This window comes from Python bivittatus, unplaced genomic scaffold, assembly GCF_059951505.1.
Source record: "Python bivittatus isolate LINGU-HERP-01145 unplaced genomic scaffold, Pbiv_v1 ctg000850_np1212, whole genome shotgun sequence".
Lineage (NCBI taxonomy): Eukaryota > Metazoa > Chordata > Lepidosauria > Squamata > Pythonidae > Python > Python bivittatus.
The window spans coordinates 31,085,651-31,106,637 of record NW_028277112.1 but is presented as its reverse complement, the minus strand read 5'-3'; the positions used below and the strand labels follow the sequence as shown (position 1 = coordinate 31,106,637).

At 38.2% G+C, this 20,987-nt stretch overlaps 1 protein-coding gene across 2 annotated transcripts in view; it reads left to right on the top strand.

Moving 5' to 3' along the window:
• The window catches only part of LOC107326205 (kelch domain-containing protein 3-like), a 72,353-nt gene extending 56,191 nt beyond the window's left edge, over nucleotides 1-16,162 (top strand). For both annotated transcript variants that reach the window (XM_025168554.2, XM_088130425.1), the window contains 6 exons: nucleotides 249-297; nucleotides 2,965-3,055; nucleotides 7,142-7,242; nucleotides 7,749-7,833; nucleotides 9,398-9,502; nucleotides 15,794-16,162. In XM_025168554.2, the coding sequence (XP_025024322.1) occupies nucleotides 249-297; nucleotides 2,965-3,055; nucleotides 7,142-7,242; nucleotides 7,749-7,833; nucleotides 9,398-9,502; nucleotides 15,794-15,898 (536 nt within the window). In that variant the 3' untranslated portion in view covers nucleotides 15,899-16,162. The remainder of the gene's footprint in view (nucleotides 1-248; nucleotides 298-2,964; nucleotides 3,056-7,141; nucleotides 7,243-7,748; nucleotides 7,834-9,397; nucleotides 9,503-15,793) is intronic.
• Nucleotides 16,163-20,987: the final 4,825 nt, after the last annotated feature.

Sequence of the window (20,987 nt, the reverse complement as noted above, 5' to 3'; positions counted from 1 at the left end):
ATTTCATGAAAGTTAGAACCCTATTGAAAAGACAAGTTTATTGTTTCAAACACAGATTCACCCTCCAAGTGAAAACCTTAAATAAAATCATATTGAAGCCACTCAGTATAGCTTATGTATGTATGGTGTCCACTCTCCATCACCCTTACAGTATATCTTAAAGAATCCAACAGACCTTATTAATTTCTGTTTTAACTAAATCATATTCATGAACTAAAATATATTTCTGTTCTTTTTTAAAATTCTAGTTATGAAAGAATTTTTTTCAGAACTGGGAATCCAAGGAATAAGCAACAGGTATTTTTTTTTTCCTGACATCCTTTTTTTACCTCCTACTGTTTCTCAGAGAGAAAGAAAAAGTGGAAAGGCTATTTTTTTCTTTTAGCACGAACTGATAGGTAGTATGCATGTGTATACAATTATCAGAAAATCTCTCCAGTATGCTAACACTAAATATTTTGAGTTTATTCTTAACAGGCTTCTTCCTTCTCATGCTTTAGGGTGTAACTCTCTGCACATTCATCTATTAGTAAGTGCCACGGAACTTAGTGCTGGTTACTTCTGAGCAGATATGTGTGGGCTGCTGCTGCTTTTTCTCTACTGTGCTTCAAGCAAGGGTATCCAAGACCTTTCAGGCTGAACTGCTTTACAATTTGAAACATCCTCTTTTCATCTCAAAACAACCCATTACCAGTTCAAATACAGCTGATTCTAGTCCAAAACAGCTGTTTCATACTTGAAATGGGCTGTTTCATAACAAGGGGTTTCAAATTCAAGATGGTCTGAACCCAAATGATTTACCCAACACTACTTCAAACATATTCCTACAACTCTTTAGTAATTTTATAGTTATTTAGCCCATCCTTCAAAACTAATAATAATAATGGCAGCTTACTGTACAGCATATCTAAAAACAAGGGGAAATCCCTGAAAACAACAATAAAATGGTTGGAGAAGTCAAATCTGTGTGTATGAGCATCCCTGACAGCCCAAATCTAGCCTGAGCATGGATCAGTGATGCAGATTTAATAGGAAAGAAAGTTTATTTAAGGCAATACATGGAGAGGGACGGACATAATTTAGCACCTAGCCAACTGCATCCTATTAGGCGAAAAGTCAGCAAGCAAAAGACTCCGTGTGTGTTGGAACAATGGCAGAAGGAAGAACAGGCCACACAGTAAAAGACAAAGAAGGGACACCCGTATGGTCAGTAGGCTGTGAGGTGCTGAAGATCAGTGCCACTGAACTCACACTTTAAAAAAACAAAAATACAGATAGCAAAGTAAAATATCCCAGAACATCTATACAATAATTGTAAAAATAAATCTGAAACATCCAGTAATGTCATACAACATCTATACAATAATTTTTAAAATAAGTCTGGAACATCCAGAAATGTCAAGATAAAATTCACAATCAAACTCTAATTTATAAACTAACCACAGCCTTAACAGAGTACTGTAATTTTGGTAGATGAGTGATGCACTTCACTCATCTGTTTTTTTTTTTTAAGTGATGCACTTAATAAGGATTATTGTTACAGAATTTAATTCCATAGAACTGTGTTCATACAGCAGACATGTCAGGCTGTCATGGCATTAGCAAATTTGGCACCTCATGTGATGGGAGTTATAGAAGTAGCAATCAAATATATGAAACAAAGTTAATGGCCGGGGTTACCTAAACTTAGTTCATAAGTGGAGTAGCCCACAGGGAGCAGCCTTAACAAGATGCATAGAATAAAGGTCTCACCCATGTGAAACCGTGAAATAACCAATTCATGCCTCTTGAGAATTGAAGCAAATTCCATCTGCGATATGCTTGGAAAGTGTCTGGAAGTTACAACCAATGCAATATGCAACAGCTGCTGCTAATGGGTATAAATATAGGTTTCACATAATGCCTATCCTGAAAGATCTGCACTGGTTGAAAATTGGTCATAGAGCACAATTTTATTATTAACCGATAAAGCTTTTGTGAATGTAGCTTCCTTGCCAGCTATAAGGCTAAGAAAAAAAAATGGATATTTCCTCTCCAGACTGCAGAAATTCACAATACATATTACTATTTATTTATTTATTTATTTATTTAAACTATGAGAAAGAGATGTTCTTCATCACCTACACAAAAGGCATATACCCCTAGCTTCTCCCTCTGCTGGAGACAGATAAAGTCTGATCCTTTTCAGACTAGGGGCAAAACTCAAGAAGAGAAGCTGAGGAGTGAGGTTAGGAAAGACTGGGTTTTACCATCCCTTAATGAAAGAAAGTACCAGTGAAGTGGGGTAGTTAAGGTGTTGGAATAGGAGTAAGGAGACCAGGTTCTAGTCTACCCTTTGGCACAGAAGTCAGCTTGGTGACTTTGGACTAGTCCTTCTCTCAACCCAAGACTATAAAGTTGAAAAATATCTACCTGCCAAGCCAGCATGTGCATGTGTGTCTGTGTATGTACATGTATGTGTGTATGTGTATATCTATCTATCTATCTATCTATCTATCTATCTATCTATCTATCTATCTATTCTGAAAATATGGATTACTCCTCAGTTCTTCAGCTAGATAGTGGCCTCCAGCCAATCCTGGCTTATTTTGAAAAGCTAATCAGGTCATACCTCTTTAGTACTTAGATGGGAGACTACCAGGAAATTTGCAGACTAGATCGGAGAATCCCCCCTCCCCCCAAAAAAAATTCCTGGAAAAAGACTATGCTTAAGCATTTCCATTTTATTGCCAAGAAAATTACATACACACACCAGTCCCTGAGTAGACTTTACCTGTATACAGACAACGCATGTTCTATAATTTACTATTCTCTCAAGCAGTTACATTTCCAAAATCCAACACTGAGTTATATACAGTATATGGTTAGTAGAATGGGGAACATATAATTCTCTCTTGAACACCTACTATGACTCATGTAAGTTTAACTTCAATCTGCTTTTAATATGCTGTATTTGATATACAGGTTCACACCCACCAAAATTCCTAAGGTGAAATATGAATTGACAGAATATTCTTTGCTGCCTGCATCAGTTTCTCCACCACCTTCAGTTCCAGTAAGTGACTTACTTTGGTTTTGCTATGTCACACATTTTATTAGAACATTGCAGTTACTAGACAGACAATTTTTAAAAAATAAAGAACCAAAACAAGGTTGTTCATCTCTTAGTTAAACTCTTACAGAATGACAGGATATGTTTTATGCTCCAAAGGTATGCCTGGGGTGCATCTGAATACTGAATACCAGCAAAATATACACATCTGTCCAGAATTTCTCCTTTATTGGTTTTCTAAGGTTTTTTTGCCACAAGAAATCTCTCCTTGCCAAGGACATTTTTTTTTCCTTTGCCCAGATACATCCCCAAGCATGTAGGTTCTTGCCTAATACTAGTTTTGGACCATTGATTCATCTAGATCAATATTGTTGACACTGCCTGGTGGGAATTTTTTTAGCACTGATTAGCAAGGCCAAGATTAAAGCTGGGATTTCCTGCCTGGAAACATTTGCTCTACACTGAGCTACAACTCTGACATACAAAACATCACTTCCACTCCAGCAATTCTCCTGTGGTTACTCAGTTCTGGGGTATAGAAAGATAATCTAACTTAGGTGACAAGTTAATGGAACCATGGACATTTATGGTACTTTTGCCACCTCAGAAGGTTTGATTTCTGCCTTTGGGACCAAAATTGGAAAGGTTATATTTGTTTTTTTGTTGTTGCTGTTTGTTTGTTTGTTTGTTTGTTTTCTCATTCCCTGGACTTACCTTCTCAGAGAATATATTAAATAACTACAAGGACAAGTGCTTTCAAAGTGACCCTTTGATAAATCTGTGCATTGCTCTTCTATTTTGTGAAGCATTAAGAAGGTGGAAACTGTGTCATGAAGAAGTGAAAGGGGGGAGTCCGCATGAGTATTTTAACCCATCATTGTGGTATCTGCCTCACTCAGGATTCACCCAAACTTGTCCTTTTCCCACTTTATTCCAGTTTTTTTTTTTTTTTCTGACTGCTTTTAAAAATTTGGAAAGATGGGCAGTTGCTGTGGTTACAAATGCTACAGAATTTAATGCAAGTTGTGGTCAATACAGTTGTAACAGGAATCACTGGGGAAAAGGCAAGTTATTAGCTTCAGTACATTCTAGATGAGATGGAGAAAGAAGAGGAAGAGAGAATAAGTAGCATAGACATATGGCAATCTTAAATCTACTAATAGAAGAGAAGATATGTAGCTCACGGTTGAACTGTGGAGTCCTTGGCATTTCCTGAGCTTGGTTGTTTTCTTGCAGGCATTTTGTTACCCGACTCAGTGACACCTTCAGTGCTGGAAGGGAGTGGGGTTTGCTCTCTGTTTATATACAGTAGCTTGCCCTGACTGTGTTCCCGGGGTTGCTTTTTCTTGGTAGTTCTTAGATTAGGTTGTTGTTTACTGCTTGATTTGTCTGGTGTTAATCCTGGTGTTAATCCTTGCTTATCTGAGTGTTGACTGCTGGTGAGGAGGTGTTCTGGTCTTTTTGTTTCCTTTTTATTGTCTCTTTTCAAGTGGGAAACTATGAGCATCCTGTTGTTGTTGTTGTTGTTTAGTCATTAAGTCATGTCCGACTCTTTGTGACACCATGAATCATATCACACCAGGCCTTCCTGTCCTTCACTGCTTCCCGGAGTTTAGCAATTTCATGTTCATTGCTTCGGTGATACTATCTAGCCATCTCATCCTCTGCCATCCCCTTCTCCTTTTGCCTTCAATCTTTCCCAGCATCAGGGTCTTTTCCAAAGAATCCTCTCTTTGCACTGAGCTTCAGCTTCAGTATCAATCCTTCCAATGAACAGTCTGGGTTGATTTCCTTTAGGATTGACTGGTTTGGCCTCCTAGCAGTCCAAGGGACTCCTAAGAGTCTTCTCCAGCACCACAGTTTAAAGGCATCAATTCTTCAGCGCTCAGCCTTCCTTATGGTCCAGCTCTTGCAGCCATACATTACTACTGGAAAAACCATAGTTTGATTATGCAGATCTTAGTCAGCAAGGTGATGTCTCTGCTTTTTAATATGCTGTCCAGGTTTGCCATAGCTTTCCTCCCAAGGAGCAAGTGTCTTTTAATTTCATGGCTGCAGTTTCCATCTGTGGTGATCTTGGAGTCCAGATAAATAAAGTTTGTGACTGCTTCCATTTCTACCCCTTCTATTTGCCAGGAATGAGCATCCTAGACCAAGCTAAATCCAAAAACACTAGGGAATTCCCAGAAGCTTGGCATTCAGACAAATCAGTCATCAATAGACACATAAACTACGTTTACATACAATTCAAAAGAGACAATAAAAAAGCTAAGAAGGAAACAAAAAGATCAGACTACATCCTCTCTAGCAACCAACACCCAGATAAGCAGGGTGCCAGAAAAAAATCAAGCGGAAAACAATACCCTAATCAAGGAACTACCAGGGAGAAAACCACACCCCCACCAACATTGGCAGGGCAAGCTACTATATATAAACAGGAAGCAAACCTCACACCCACTAGCACTGATGATGTTACTTAGTCAGGTAATGAAACATCTGCAAGCAAACAGATGTTTACAAACAGAGAACCAAGGACTCCACATTCTTAAATCTGCCCTGAAGGTGGAGGAAAGGGAATAATTCTCTGGCTGAAAGCATTTTTTGTGTCTTTTTCTAGGAAAAGAGACACTTCCAGCTGTAGCCCCTATATTTTACTCTCAATCAATACAAGCAGCAAAAAGCTGATCATTGTCTCATCATTTTGTTGGGGAAGAGGGGTATTTGGAGCCTTCATAGGCTGAGAAATAAAGGTCACCTGCCTAACATCTCCTTGGACATCCAGATTTGTACGTTACCTACTGGTGTACATCTTCTGCTTACTGTTTAAACACAGTGGATAGTGTATTAAATTTATTGCATTTGCTTACAGAGCAACACTTGAATTTCCAAGAAATCCATCACTCTGGTGCCTCACATCAGGAATGGTAGATCCTGCACAACTCTTTTTTTCCTTCTGTAACTTTCCCCTGCTAACGCCACAGTTGATACAGCCTCTAAAAGTTAATTTAGTAGCCCCCCCCCCAAAACAACCCTGCATTATTTTAAATAGCCTTGTAATCAGCTTGGATGGAAAAAAATATGCAGATATTTTTCAGTAGATAAACAAATCCAAGGGCTATGTAAAAGGAGTTTCATTAGAGTTTGCTGATTTTTCTTCTGTACACCCTGTGATAGAGGTCCAAACACTGGTTTGGTGGGATGAATGTGCCTGTGTGCCTAACTAGAGATAATGGATCAGTGTGAAGGGTCACAAACAAATAAAATGTTAAATGTTGTGAATTCTTCTGAATGCAGCTGCACTTGAACTGTTTGATGAGTAGTGCAAGGTCTGTTTTATATATTTCTTTCTGCCTATCTAGCATTTGACCTACATACATGGTCTCCTGCAGATGCTGCCTGAAGACATTGCAAGTCATTTCAGAATAAACTGTTTGCTGGAGGGACCCATTTAAATGTTCTTTAAATCATTTGCTTATAAAGATTTCCCAGATTACCTCAGTATCATCTTTACTTAACAGATTAATTACTCTGTAGTTAGCTATTAAACTAGCAATTAAATATTTGTCTTCATGATATACTCCTTGGCAAGTGAATTAATTAGCACTGAATGTTGAGAAATGGCTGTTAAACAGCAGGCATTATGCTACAAAAGAATAGAGTAATTACATTTCATTATGACTATTATTAATAATTTTATTAACTACATAAATGTCAGGTATTTCCTCAACTCCTACTCCAAGCTGTATCATACTATTTGAGAATCAGATACAAAAGTAAGATGCATTTATCAGTGCAATTGCTAATTTATCGTGTCTGGAGTTAATGAAAGAGCAAGATTATGGAACACTTTAGTTCCAGATTGAAATTGTAACAATTCTCATATCATCATCATCGTCATTGTCATCATCGTCATCATCCTACCACCCACACCACCACCAGGCCAAGTAGTAGAATATGCTATGAAAAAAGCTTGACTAATTTTTAAAAGACACTATCTGTTAGTAATGGATATCTTAATTAATTATTATAAAGATTTTCTTTATCTATAATAGAAGTTCAAGCACTGTTAACTAATGATTTTCTATATAGATAGAACAGCTCCAGGATTTCCATTCTATGTGTAGCCAAGCAATGAAAATGATTACAAAAGCTTTCCATTTATTGGATTCTGAATTTCAAAAACTTAACATGTAAGTATTTTTGTTTCTTCAGTTTACTCAACAGAGTAGAATCATTTCCTCAAATATCAGAACATTGTGTTTATCCCTGTAAAAATTCATAAGCATAGTTCTTACTATTTCAAAATATATTACAATCTGGCTGCAAATAAAAGATTATGAAGTTATTTTCTATTTTAATTAGATGAAAAAATAAGTAAAAATAACATTCCTGATCAATTCCCTTCTTAATTATCTATAGGCTGTATCTCTGGTGTTCTTGCTGGAGAAGATTTTTTTTTCCCCAAACAAAATGCATTAAAATATGAGAAAAGTATGTGTTTGTATGTGTGTCTTCAATCAACCTAAAACCATAGCAATATAGTTTCATGGTGCTTCTTTCAATTATTTATGTGTGTGAATGTATGCATTTAGCTATTTCTATATATCTGTCCTGTATATATATTAGCTTAGGTTTGCTTGTTTTGTTTTACTTTAAAAGAAGATCAAATGTTATTTTCTTGGATGTATCATTTCAGGGTAAAAACTGAACTGGCTCAGGCAACAAAGGCTTTTCAGCATGAAAAAGATCAGTATGATAAAAACTTGGAAAACCAGCAGAAGGTAAGGTTTTGGTTGTTTCCGGTAATATTTGTGTTGCAAGCTGGGGCTTCCTTCATTGCCAGTTGTGTCAAGACCTTAAGCAAGCTAACACCTTCTGGGAGCCCCATAATAAAATTAGACTTAATAACCAATCAATGCAATTTATTAAATAATTTCTGAAGTTAATAGCATTCAAGGCAAACAATCCCTTGACATTTCATAGTTACAATTAGCAGTAATACAGAACTCTTAAGCAAGTTAGGGTTAGGGTTAGGGTTAAGCAACTAATAATCCAGGGGGAATTTGATCCATTCCATTCAGTAAGATATACAGTAAGCTCAAAGAAAGGTATGGAGCACTTTTATGGAGTCTGCAGAGTGTTCAGCTATTAACAGGTAAAGAAAAGGAACAAAGATGCAAAAGCTTCTTGCCACAGCAAAGAGCGGGAAAAAAGTTTTAAGGCTTCTTGTTACAGCAAAGAAGGCAGGAAGTTTGCAAGATGCATACTCTATGAGTGAGCACCTTTTGTATAGACACCACTTCACCTGGGAATGGAGAATAAAGTAGAAAGAATGTTATATTCCTGTGGGAGAAAGGGAAGAATGAGGATTTCTCAACCAAAGATGAAAAGAGGCAGGGAAAAGGGGAAAGAGTCATCTGTCCTTTGCAGAGCTGGGCTGCTTACGTTGTCCTAGGTATATGGAAGCTGGTGTAGTAAGAAGAGGGTTATTGGTTGCCATGTTCTCCCCTGGATGAAAAGGAAAGAGAAAGGGAAAGAGAAGTTTGAGTCCATCCATACAGCCCCCTTGTCCCAGCACAAAGATGCTCCATTTACCATTTGCCATGGATACATCTTCCCACTGCCTTTATCTCATCATCGGTCACTGAATTCCTAATTCTTTAAGTTCAAGCACCTCTTGAAGGAAGCAAGAGAAAGAAGATTTTAAAGGCAGATAAAGAGCAAATCCAAAAGACCTCAGATAGAAAATATTGAAAGACAGAGAAAAGCTGAATTTAGAAATATTTTAGTATGAAATTAAAACTACAAAAACAGGTATTACTAAAGAAAAACATACACTTTAAAAGGTCATCTTATAGATAATGCAACTAATAGAATTCAGTGTCTGGACTGGTGAATGCCTATTGCCAGGCAATATTGATCCTTAAGGGTCAAAGAATTTACTAGACATATCAAATGCAAATACACTTTTTCTATATCTGCCATTGTCTTGCTACAATCCAATATTCAGTCATGCAGATGGGGAGACGGGAGGTTTTAGCAATCTTAAGTCACTGCTGCTTGGATAGGTCATCTTTGGGTCTTTTTTAAGAACTTGGGCCTCCTGCCTTGACCAGAGTAAAACATTGAGACAAATTAACGGTGCCATTTAGGGAGGGGGAAGTAACCAGACAGCACTTGCTTAGCACCACTTACAGCTGTATTTTCTTAGGTAGCTTTCACTTGTTATAATTGCTAATAAAGCTTGGGAGCTGATGTGAATTAGATGGTATATTTATGTAGTTGGTAGATGGTGGTAAACATTCTTTACTTTCTTATAAAGATTTTTTTTTTCCTTTAAATCAGGAGCTACAAGCAATGCTAGAAAAACACAAAATCCAAAACGAAGCATGGCTCAAAGCCAGAGCAGAGGAGAATGACAAGGAGAGGAAGGAGCTCTTCAAAATGAGAGTAAATATTTACAAAATTCAAGAGAAGGGTAGAGACTGGCAGGTTTCCCAACATTTCCTTATCCCCTTCCCCCTAAGTTGCCTTTGATGTTCCACATAAAATAACTCCCTAGGAACAATATTTCAGCTCTGTAGGATAGATATAGTAGTATCAACATTTGAAAATGAAAACTAGTTTGATAAAGCTATTGCATTTGCTGGAGCTTGGGAAAGTTAAGATAATTTGTGTTTCCAGAACTCATAATTTCTTTCTGTTCAGTGACTATTGAATGAGACACTTAGTACTTTCTAGATTAAATAATTTTGGCCTAATTCCAATGGTATCGCTGAAGGACCTCTTAAGAAAACACTCAGAAAGTCTCTGTTCCTCCAGAAGTTCTAGTGGGCACTCCTACATTAAAAAGAGTTTTGTTTCAGTATGAGCCACAAATTCTGGTGAGAGCTGGGGAGAGAGAGATATATTAATAGTATTTTCTGAGTAATGTATTCATGAGTAATATTGTTTTTATCATTTTTATGGTTTCAGTATTGTAAAGTAGCCTTGCAATCTAGCCAGACTAATCCAGTTATTGGACAGCTAAAAAATATAATAGATAAATATTCTAAATGCAATTTGGACCTGTGGGAATATTACATTACATATTTGTTCCATTCTTGTACTGAGTTGAGCTTGGGGAATCTATTTTGGATACAAAGTGTAGCACTTGGCAGAGTGGAGCAAAATATTCCAGCCTTTTTTAATTATATAGCTTTAAAGAAGTTTTCCCCAGTTTGGTCCCAGAGGTGGGGCATGAGGCGGGCAGGGAGAAAAGATCTTAAAACTACATCATGCCCTATGGAAAGCTATCAGGTAAAGCTATGAAGGCACACCTCAGTGTTAGTTTATAAATGAAAAGATTTTAAAAGTTAATATACATCCAGTAGTTCCACACGTCTAGTATGACCCTAAATCTGTTTTTCACTTTTTGCTGCTCCAGTACCTAAATAGGTTATCAGTTATTCATCAGAACAACATAAATGCATTACAGTTATTACATTTTAAAGTAAAGATGAGCTACCCATAGCCTTAAGCCTTAATGTAACTTAATATAACTCTCAAACCTCATTTTTGCCCTCCACAGAGCCCCTTCTAGCTGCACCACCATATTTCAATACCATGTAAATCAGCAACAGTTTTCTGAAGTCTAAGCTCTAAAATAGCCTTAATACTTTTCTTTTTAAAAGAAAAAAGAAAAAACTTTTAAAAAATGGAACCCTAGGGCCACCCATGTAGGTGTGTTATGGCCTTGCATACCTTGTGTCATCAACCCACCCACTGTGGTCCTGCTTCCCTTCTTCCCAAAAGCGCATGACCTTTTTAATTCCGTCTACCTTTCCCAGAGTTGTGATACTTTGTTTTGGTGAGGACTTCATGCTCAAGTATTAAAAACAGCAGATATTATGTTGCACTTTTTTATCATGTAGCTACTGAGCAGCAATTGCATCTCAGAAAAATACAGCTTCCATGGTGCTGACGCACAAAAGGACTCAAATCATCAGAATAGACCTTGTGAGTGTCACCCCTCCTGCTTTTCCTCTCCCCATTCCAGTAGTTTTATTGTCCTCATAGTTCCATCACACAAGGGCATCATTAATCTCTACACTAATCATCTTCCTGGTGTTTGGGTGCATTCTTGTCTTAGTGAAGTTCCAGTCTGGGACACTGTAACTGAGGTCAGTAGCAATAATTTTTCATAAAGATTTTAATCTCATTTGGTTAAAGAACATTCACTTGTTGTGTAAGTGATGATATTGTCAGAAACACTTGTTGTATAACTGATATTCTTTTTTTCAAGATAACTACTGCCAAGTTTAAACATCAACCAACCTAAGTCAGCTTTGAAAGAGGGACGGACAATGGGATTCAATTTAGTGCACGGTTCTTGTTTTTTGTTTTTTTGACTCCACATTAGGAAGTGATCCAAAGAAAAATGTAGTGATGATTCTCATATCACTAGATCTAATTCACAGCATTAAATTGTTTTCAGGGTATAATTTACTGTAGTCTCCAGTTTTTAATATGTATATGTGTGTGTTATGTGCACGTGCATTGTTTTTTCTCTGAAATGTTTCAAGTAAACAACTGATTTTCATTGGAGCAATAAACAGCATTTATTTCTACACAGATCCATTTTTATCACCAATTTTTAGTTCTAAAAATTCCCATGGTGAGCATTCATTTCTGGAAAAATCATATGAAAAGCAAACAAAACCTCTTGCGCCATCCACTGCCTCAACTAATTACATGAAACAGTAGATAAGGCAAGGTATTTTGTTTGGCTAATGCTGTATATGTGCAAATTACACCAGGCAGTTTATATGTGCGGTGCATATTAAACTAATTCCATAGTTTAACATTACAGAGAAATCTATCACAGTCCGTAAATTGGTTTTCTCTTTGTTATTACAAATCCTTATCGACCAAAATGCTGAAGACAACCCAGTGCTGGCTGACTTACAATAAACAAAGTGGGATTTCTTCTGAACAGGCCTGTATAAAGTCAGGGTACAGATTACGCTATAGCACAGTAGCATAATCTGGCCAAATTAAGTTTCTTTGGAATGCAGCCAGGAAACACTTCTTGCCAAGATGAGTAATAACCTAACTTGCAACAGAATCCTAACCATGAGTAGGCAACTTGGTTTCCTCTAGAACTTTTGAACTTCGGTTCCCATCATCTCCAGCAAGATGGGCCAGTGACAAGGGATTGTGAAAATTGTAGTCTAAATCTTCTAGAGCACCTCTATCCGGAGTCTTATATTCCTTAATCTTACCTAGGCCTGCAATCCTCAGGACACATACTTGCAGGGCAGGTGAAACACTGTACCCAGTGGGACCTACCTTCACATATTTTCACACAGAATCAGGCTGGTAAGGTAAAATTGTTTCCTTCCTGGTCTTTTGCAGAGAGCAAATTATCTCTGTGTAGAATCTTCTGATGGAATAATAACATCCAGAAGTCATGCATTCGAGCCCCTCTATAGAAAGCAGTTGTCTAGGTAGAATCTCCCCTCCTGCACTGTAGCGAATGGGCAGACAAGCCCTCTGCCACATTCACAGTTATTATGAGCTTCATGATGCTTTTTCTTGCCCCAGAAGAAGCAACTGTCAGAAGGATTAAAACACCTTCTTTTCCTTTCCTTTCTTTTTCTGTGCCAAGCTGTCCCAATAAAATATATCAGACAATCAATGGAGAGTCAAAATATGTATATTCACCCAAAGTTATTGAGCTGCTTTGGGTGGGTGGCCGCGCAGCACTTCTCTTTGTTTCCCTTTTTATAGGATTCTGAAGTTTAGAAATTTAGCCAATCATTATCAATGGAATGGAATGCATTAGCTTATTACAAACAAAGGTTTCCTTATCTTAGAGTGAAAGCAGATGTCTCCTCATTTATAACTAAACAAATGTCTCTTTATCTAGAGCTAAAACAGCTATGTTTTTCTATGCATAAGATATATTTTCCTTTACATGGGTATGCTACATTATGCCTTTATTGTTTCTAATGGAGAAGCCAGCTTTTATACAAGGGCATTACTACTGCCTATTTACTACAACCTATACAGTCTTTATTCCAACACAACCTTCTGAGATTCTCCCTTTAAACTCAGTGCTTGCATCAGAGTACTGAATTTAATGGGACAGTAAAAGACAAAAGGGTGGGAGGGTTCCATACAATACTTCCTGTCCTGTTTGGAAAGCCTCTCTGTCAGGGCAGGGATAGGAAGGAAGGAAGGAAGGAAGGAAGGAAGGAAGGAAGGAAGGAAGGAAGGAAGGAAGGAAGGAAGGGAGGAAGGGAGGAAGGAAGGAAGGAAGGGAGGAAGGGAGGAAGGGAGGGAGTGGGGAAAGGGGAAGGGGAAGGGGAAGGGGAAGGGGAAGGGGAAGGGGAAGGGGATCAAATCATTGACTTGTTGGAAGTGGAAGGGGGTGGCCCTGAATCCTGCAGTGGGCCAATAGGAGCTCTACAGGTCACTGATCTTCCTTAGGCTCTCTTCCAGGCAAATCAGAATGTTCATATGGGCGGCTTGTTTCATTTTCCCTTTGAGAACACTACTTTCCTGCCAGATCCCCTTGATCGAGCTTCAGCTGTCCCAGCAGCAGAGTGACCCTGAGATGGAAGATCCATTGTGGGGATATGTCTTCCACAAATGATAAGCAGACCATTTTAGCACCAGGGCAAGAAGGGTGTGTAGATAGGCTCTTTGGAGAAGACTGAAGGCAGAATTCCTGGAACAAAAGCAGTTACAAATTGCTGGAGAGTTTGGGCACAAGTAGACTTTACCATCTCCCTTCAGTTTCTGATTTAAGCTTGGAATATCCAGAAAACCAAGTACAGGGAAAACTGAATCAAAAAGTAACTTTTAATTCAAGGAGTTTTTACTGCATTCTGCTAAGATTATTCTTTTGTTCTCTGTGTATTTAAGGTTCATTTCTTGTCTTTGATAATGCATGCCTTCTATCCTACATGCTCAGATCTTGTGTAACTGATGAAAATGGCACTTCTTTACATCAGAGTACAAACTGATACCTTCTTAGGGTTTGCTAAGGGAGATCTTTTTCAGGATTGCTATTTGCAGTATGGAACATCTTTATAGTTTTATCTCCCTCACTGATTTCTTTTGCATGGGAATAAACAAAAAGGAAGTTTGACTTTTTTAAAAATATTTTTTTTCTTATTTTAAATTATACTTGTGCCCCAATCTAACTTTCCAAAAGAGGGGAGCTGTTTATTCTAGCCACATGCCCCAAAGCTAGTAAAAGGGCCAGAAGGTGTCACTATAGAATTTATTTCATTATTTCATCTTCCTTCTGTTCTGACTCACTAGTAAGGCCATAAGCTGTAGGGCTCCACTCTTTTTTGCACACTGATATTGAGGACACCAGATAAAGGCATCCCCCAAGAAGATAGGTGGGGACAGTAGTAACTATCAAGAAGCTATGCCAAGGCAGAAAGGGGGGCCAGGGTATGTGAAAGCCAAAGGATCGGGGGCTGAGGCTTCCCACCTTTCATTCTATGGGCTCAGTGTTGTACTGCATGCAGTTTGTCCCTGGTTAAGCCACAGACTATTAGCAAATAAGGAGTGCCTCACCAATTTTTTTTTTTTTTTCTGTGTGTGTCTGTGTGCCTGTGAGTCAGTGTTGATTCCTGGAGACTGTCTGGACAAATTCCTACAGTTTTCTTGGCATGGTTTTTCAGAAGTGGTTTGCCATTGCCTCCTTCTTAGGAATGAGAGAGAATGACAGGCCAAGGTCACCCAGCTGGTTTCATGCCTAAGGCAGGACTAGAACTCAGTCTCTCAGTCTCTGGCCTGGTGCCTTAATCACTACACAAGACCAGCACTACACCTTATCAATATGTGATGGATTCAACGTGCCTCAGCACTTTATTTATTTCTTGGTTTGGATATCTCATAACAACTGATACCTGTAAAGGCATGATTTGTTCAATCATGCTTTACTGAATAAAATTAGCTACCTTTGTATAATATTATATGTATCACAAAGTATGAATTTATAATCACTGGCCTATTTCATAGTATTTCTTTTGGTTGGTTGTTTTTCCTCTTCACATATTATGCAAATTAAGCCATTGTGGTTAGTAAAGTAGGGTTTGTGGCTTAATGTAGGAAATGGGTAATCTTTTGATATCCAGAGCCTGCACTAGAGTTGGGAGTGGAAGGTGAGGGTCACAGTGGATGGAACATTGATGCAAATGGAGAAAGCTGTGGCAAACATGTGGGCAGATCTGTGATTTTTTCCATAGTTTTTTTTTTGGGGGGGTACTTAAATTGTTAAGCCTACTTCAGGGCATCAACACTATAGTTTTCATGCATTTTGTTTTTCAACCAGCACAAAATAAAGGCAGTAGTCCAAAGAGGGTCACAGGAAAGCAGTTTGGAAGTTGCCAATCACCATGTGTTGTCTTAATCAAATAAATTGTAGTTTATGTAACAAATCATGGTCAAATGAGTCATGGCTTAACACAATGCAGTCATTTTTTTTTTCCTGAAGAAAGGCTTCATGTGATTCTATTTCCCTCTGGACAGGGTGATTAGAGATTTTAAAACATATACTTTGCTTACCCAAAACAATAATTTGCTCATGAACATTGTGTAACACCTACTCAAATTCTGGAAACGAAGGACTTTATGGAAAGGATCTGGAAGAGATGGATGATTATTTTTATGCTTTGCAGTTTATTCCTGTGGTTCAGAATTTTAATCTGAATATGTTATCTGATTTTTCTCCCACAGGAAGCAATTCTTCAAGATCAGGAAAGGCTGAGAGATGAACAGCAAACTGTTCAACAGTGCAATCAGCAGCTCCTTTCTGTAGTGCAACAATTCAAAGGAATGTGAACCATTTGCTGAATAAAACCTGATCACACAACCCAGCACTTCTCAAACAGATGAACTCTTATGTATACTGGAACAAAGATCCTGCTACTCTATCAGTTAAAGCTTGATCTTGCTGAGGTTCACTGAACCCTAGGATGTTGGTTCAATTAAATTCCCACTTGCTTTAAAACACATTATAAAATTTTGATGCACCATTTTTTAAGAAACAGATATATAAAAGAGAGTGACTGAGGTGTTAAATAATGAGTAGAATAAATGTACTGAAATGCCGCTTATGTATTTTATAAAAGTTTGGATCATGTGCTCCTGTTCACAAGGACAGAGACATGTGTGGCACACTTAAAAGGGAGTGGAACTTCAGTAGTTCAGTCATGGCTTCCATCCTGGCTCCCCTGCTGATGCCCTGATTCTTCTTTTAAGACATGTTTAAAGAATATATTATCATTATTTAATAACCAAATGTCTGATGATCAGAGTAATGGAGCTAACATATTGCCATAGGGGTTAAAAATACGGGTATTGGGATTGAGTTCTTAATAGTATGTTACAATCCTCTTTCCCGCCCCCATCCCCATATATAGCTATTCAGGTGTCAGTCCCATTGAGATATCTCCAATGCTGCAGAATTATTACACATATCCTTATCATGTTATCATCACATTAATCAACTGAGGTAAAAAGATTGCTTTTCCTACTTTGCAGTTGAAAGTTAAAAATGAAGGGATAATGTTTTGACAAAATCCACCCTGTAAACAAGTGGCTAAATATGTACTTCAAGCCAGGTCACCTTGACTCTCCTGCATTTTGCTGTCCTTGCACTGGACCCATAGTGGCTTTTACTCCAGCCTCAAAAGGCAAGTATCTGAATCCAGTGCCTTTTGCTGGGTATAGAAGTTTGGATCCAAGGAACAAGATTGCTATCCTTGGCCATTTATCTAGGAGTAGGCATTTTGAAGTCAGTGGGACTTTTGAAACGCTGGTAGAAAATTTCACTGTAAAAAATCTCAGTGTTATGTCATCAGCCTCCTTCTGAGAAATAAGTCCAGGGTCCATTAAGAAAAGAGACGAAAAGAGAGACTAGAAATCTACATTTATCAGGAACAACCTGGTTGTAGAAACTGAGCTGAACAAATGTCATTTGTTCTAGGCATCAGATCACCCTGGAAGCCCAGCAATACCTACATCATTTTGTCATCTTCAGAACAGCAAACTAGTTTTAACTTCTTGTCATCCCCCAAGCAGAAAAGCAACTCAAAATACTTTTTTTAGTTCATACATCACCATACAACCATAATCTGATTTGTGTGGGCTGCCAGTGATGAGTGAACTGAATCATTGTGGTTTATTAGCCCTGGTTTATAGCTTAGTATTATATGTGAGCTAGGCCAATATAGCCATGAAAACATGGCTTAATGTGTCTGGTAACTCTCCTCTATTTTGACCAAAACTAAACAAGGTAGGTTATTTGTTACTTAGGATGTTCTGAAAACAAAACCTGCACTCTTGAAGTAGTTTCTCCAAAGTTACCTTATTGCCAATTTCTGTAGAACCATTCTGCATAATGTAAAAGATGGTTTTGTGGATGGATGGATGGATGGATGGATGGATGGATGATAGGGCTAGGAAGTATTTCAAATCTGATCTCCAAAAATACTTTAGAAGATACACAATCATGAATGAGTCACCTGTCTGCAATACCTTAAAGGTGCAGTTTTAGCACTGCACAGCCCTAATACAGTGTTCAAATTGCTAAGTGGGGGGGAAAGGTATATTTTGGAATAGATCTCTCCCTTGCCCTTTAAAAGTACCCTAAAAGTATTTGAATCTGGGTAACAACTTCTTCTCCTTCTCCTTCTCCTTCTCCTTCTCCTTCTCCTTCTCCTTCTCCTTTTAAAAATATTTGATTAATTGATTGATTTACCCCAAACCTCAACAGAAAGACATTTCCAAAAATTTAGAATGCCATCTCATCAGTATTCTATACTGAGCCCTAAAAAACTATAGCTAGAAGGACTTTCCTTGGATATGTATGAATATACCAAATTCCAGCTAGCATGAAAAATGGTTGCCATAGTACTTAGCTCCCTCCTTCTTTCCCAATCAAACAGACCTCTATTCAGTCTTGGTTAGCATCATGCTGCTCAAATCCTGGGAAATCTCAAAATAAAATTGGCCAAGAAAATAGATATTTATTGATACCTTTTTTAAAAAAAGGCAGTTAGGGTCTGAAGCAGTCCCAGCACACGTGTTGGCAAAAGTTGTGTCAAAATCTGGGTCTTATTTTCATTTGTTAGTGAATGTCTCCCATATTTCCAAGTGCTGTTAGCTTATGAAAGTGAAGTTATTGTGTTCTTGGTTAGCCAGTTCTTTATTTCTGTTTTTATGCTTAGCATTACAAGGGATAGATTAGGAGCATGGCTGGCTGGGGAGTTCTGGGAGTTGAAGTCCACTCATCTTAAAGTGGCCAAGTTTGGACAACACTGCCCTTAGCTCATTCAGAACCTGACCAGGCTATTTTACCTGAGCATCGAGTATTGTGCAGTATGCTCCATAGTCATGTCTGAGAAATTTCCACCAAAAAGCATCATATGCTTTCAATCTTGAACAGGAGCTGTATGCCTTTAGTTTAATTGTCACTAGTAATATGGTATTATATTGCAGCCTTGAATACTACCATTCACATGTTCTGTCTCAAATGATAGAAAGCAGTCAGTGCTTGTCATGTTTCTCTTTGTTTCTGGTTGGCCACTGTCAGCATAACTAAATTAAAGGGACTGTTGATTTAGCATGACAAAGGAACTCAGCATACATTCAGCATGTACATAAGACATTCTGAGCCAGGCCTAGTGCTAACTACGAATGAACCACTTACCCACTGGTATAGCACCAACAAAGTGGCAACTTGCAAGAAGCCACAGCGGGTTAATTACCCTTCCATTTGTGCTGGCTGGCTTTTGCATTGGCTAACTGGCCAATACCTCCTATTTAAAGCAACAACTATTCTTTAAAAACAAGCAAAAAACACAGTGGCCCAATTGAAGTCGGATCCATGTGGGCCAAGCGGAACCGGGGGAAAAAGTTCCCCAATTCTCCTTTGTATCTCCCACATACCCAGAATATAGAAAAAAGAGATGGCCATAGCAGGGACACTCTAACTGGATGGGCCTCATTTGCTAGTTGCTCCTTCTGGCTATCTCTGTGTTCATAAACCAGGAGGAGGAATTAATCTCATCTTAACTATACATATATGTTCTTGGTTCAAATTATATGCTAGGGCTGGTCCACTGTTTAGAAGCGTAAGCCATTTCCAGTTTTGGTTAACACAGTTGCTTTAGTAGGCCCAATCATAACATGGCTTGATATAAAGTACCAGTGTGGTCATTGGCTTAACAAATGTGGTAAATAAATACTGTAGGCCCAATCTGTAGGCCCACAGTAGGCCTACTATAGGCCCACAGTAGGCCCAATCATAACATGGCTTGATATAAAGTACCAGTGTGGTCATTGGCTTAACAAATGTGGTAAATAAATACTGTAAATACTGTAGGTTTATTGTGCACATACTACAAGCCAAGCCAGTTGGGGGATATTCAATAAACAATGGTTAAGCAAACCATGGTTTAGCAAGTCTGAACTCAGTAATATTGTTCAATTACTCTCACTTAGTTTCTCCAAATCAACACAACTATTGCTTGCTTAATGTCCAGTACAAACTGAGATTCGTGGTTGGTTCCTTTCCTAACAAGGCAAAACCATTCTACTGTATTCCATTCCTCAGGGGCCATGGTTATTCTACAGAAGTCCATTTAATAGATCACGTATTGTTGTCCTGGGCCCTCATTACTGCATCCTCCCATTTATGATATCCAAGCAGCATCTCATTTACAATATTCATTTCTTATCTATGCATTGCTTAGAAAATACAAACACAAAGATATTGTTTTAATCTTCTACCAGAATTGAATCCACACCCCTGGATGCAAACTACAGGTATAATCACCCTTGCAGACCTTAAATCAGGAAGAGTCTGGTAGCACCTTTTCAGACTAACATATTTTATTAAAAAACATCACCCTTCCTGAGCTATAGCTCATTTCATCAGATGCATACAGATTTTGTAACCTTGTAAATTTCCCAGATGCCACTACCAATCTGGCCGAGTGTTACTTTTGAGATGATTCAGTTGTCTGGCACAACCCTGCTGGAGCATCAGGGTGGGTAAGTTAGTATTGTTTGAGGAACTCTAAGTTTCCCCCTTGCCTGCTGATAATTACTATGCAAAGCAGCTGCTAGCAGAAAATAAAAGCTTGGAAGTAGGGTGAGATGGGAAACAATAACTGTAGGGTAGGATTCCTAGTGAAGAAGGAACATAGGAAATAGTTAACTCTTCTCCTTTATTGAAGTTTCAATCAGATCAGGCAAGAGAGACAGAGAGAGAGAGAGACCCATTCCGGAACAGGATATAAAGGCATGTTTAGTGTCACAGATGTATATATGTATGAACTTATAAAACTTATTGACTCCTTGACTTCCAACAACTTCAATGTTCATACGTGCTATAACTGAGGAACACATAATCTCAATACATTCAATAAGATGAACCTGTTTATTTAAAAGCAATTATATAGTTATTATTTATCATTGATTGTCCAGCATGTGTTCAAATTTCTGCTTAAAAATAGCAATCTTAACAGAAGTTACATTGCCATTCTGTAGGGACTGTGTATGGTATATACAAGGTAGCCTTTCTCTGTTAAATGTACATCCCACTATCCCCCAAGGCAGTGAACATGGTGCCCCTCTTCCAACTCTTTCCTTGCAACCATCCTGTGACTTCACTTGGGCTAAGAGCGACAGGCCCAAAATTATACCAGCAAGCTTCCATGACCAAAGATGGACTTGAACCTCAGACATTGCTCATTTGTTCCCCTTCCTGGCCAGATGAAATAGGTACTGTAACTTGTTGCCAATTCTATTCATGCCGACCACCACTAACTGAGATGAGAAATTTAAGATGCATGAATTGTAAATAGGACTGGGGCCACATATCCTACTAACTTGAGTTCAAAGGCTTTTTTGCTAACCCCTC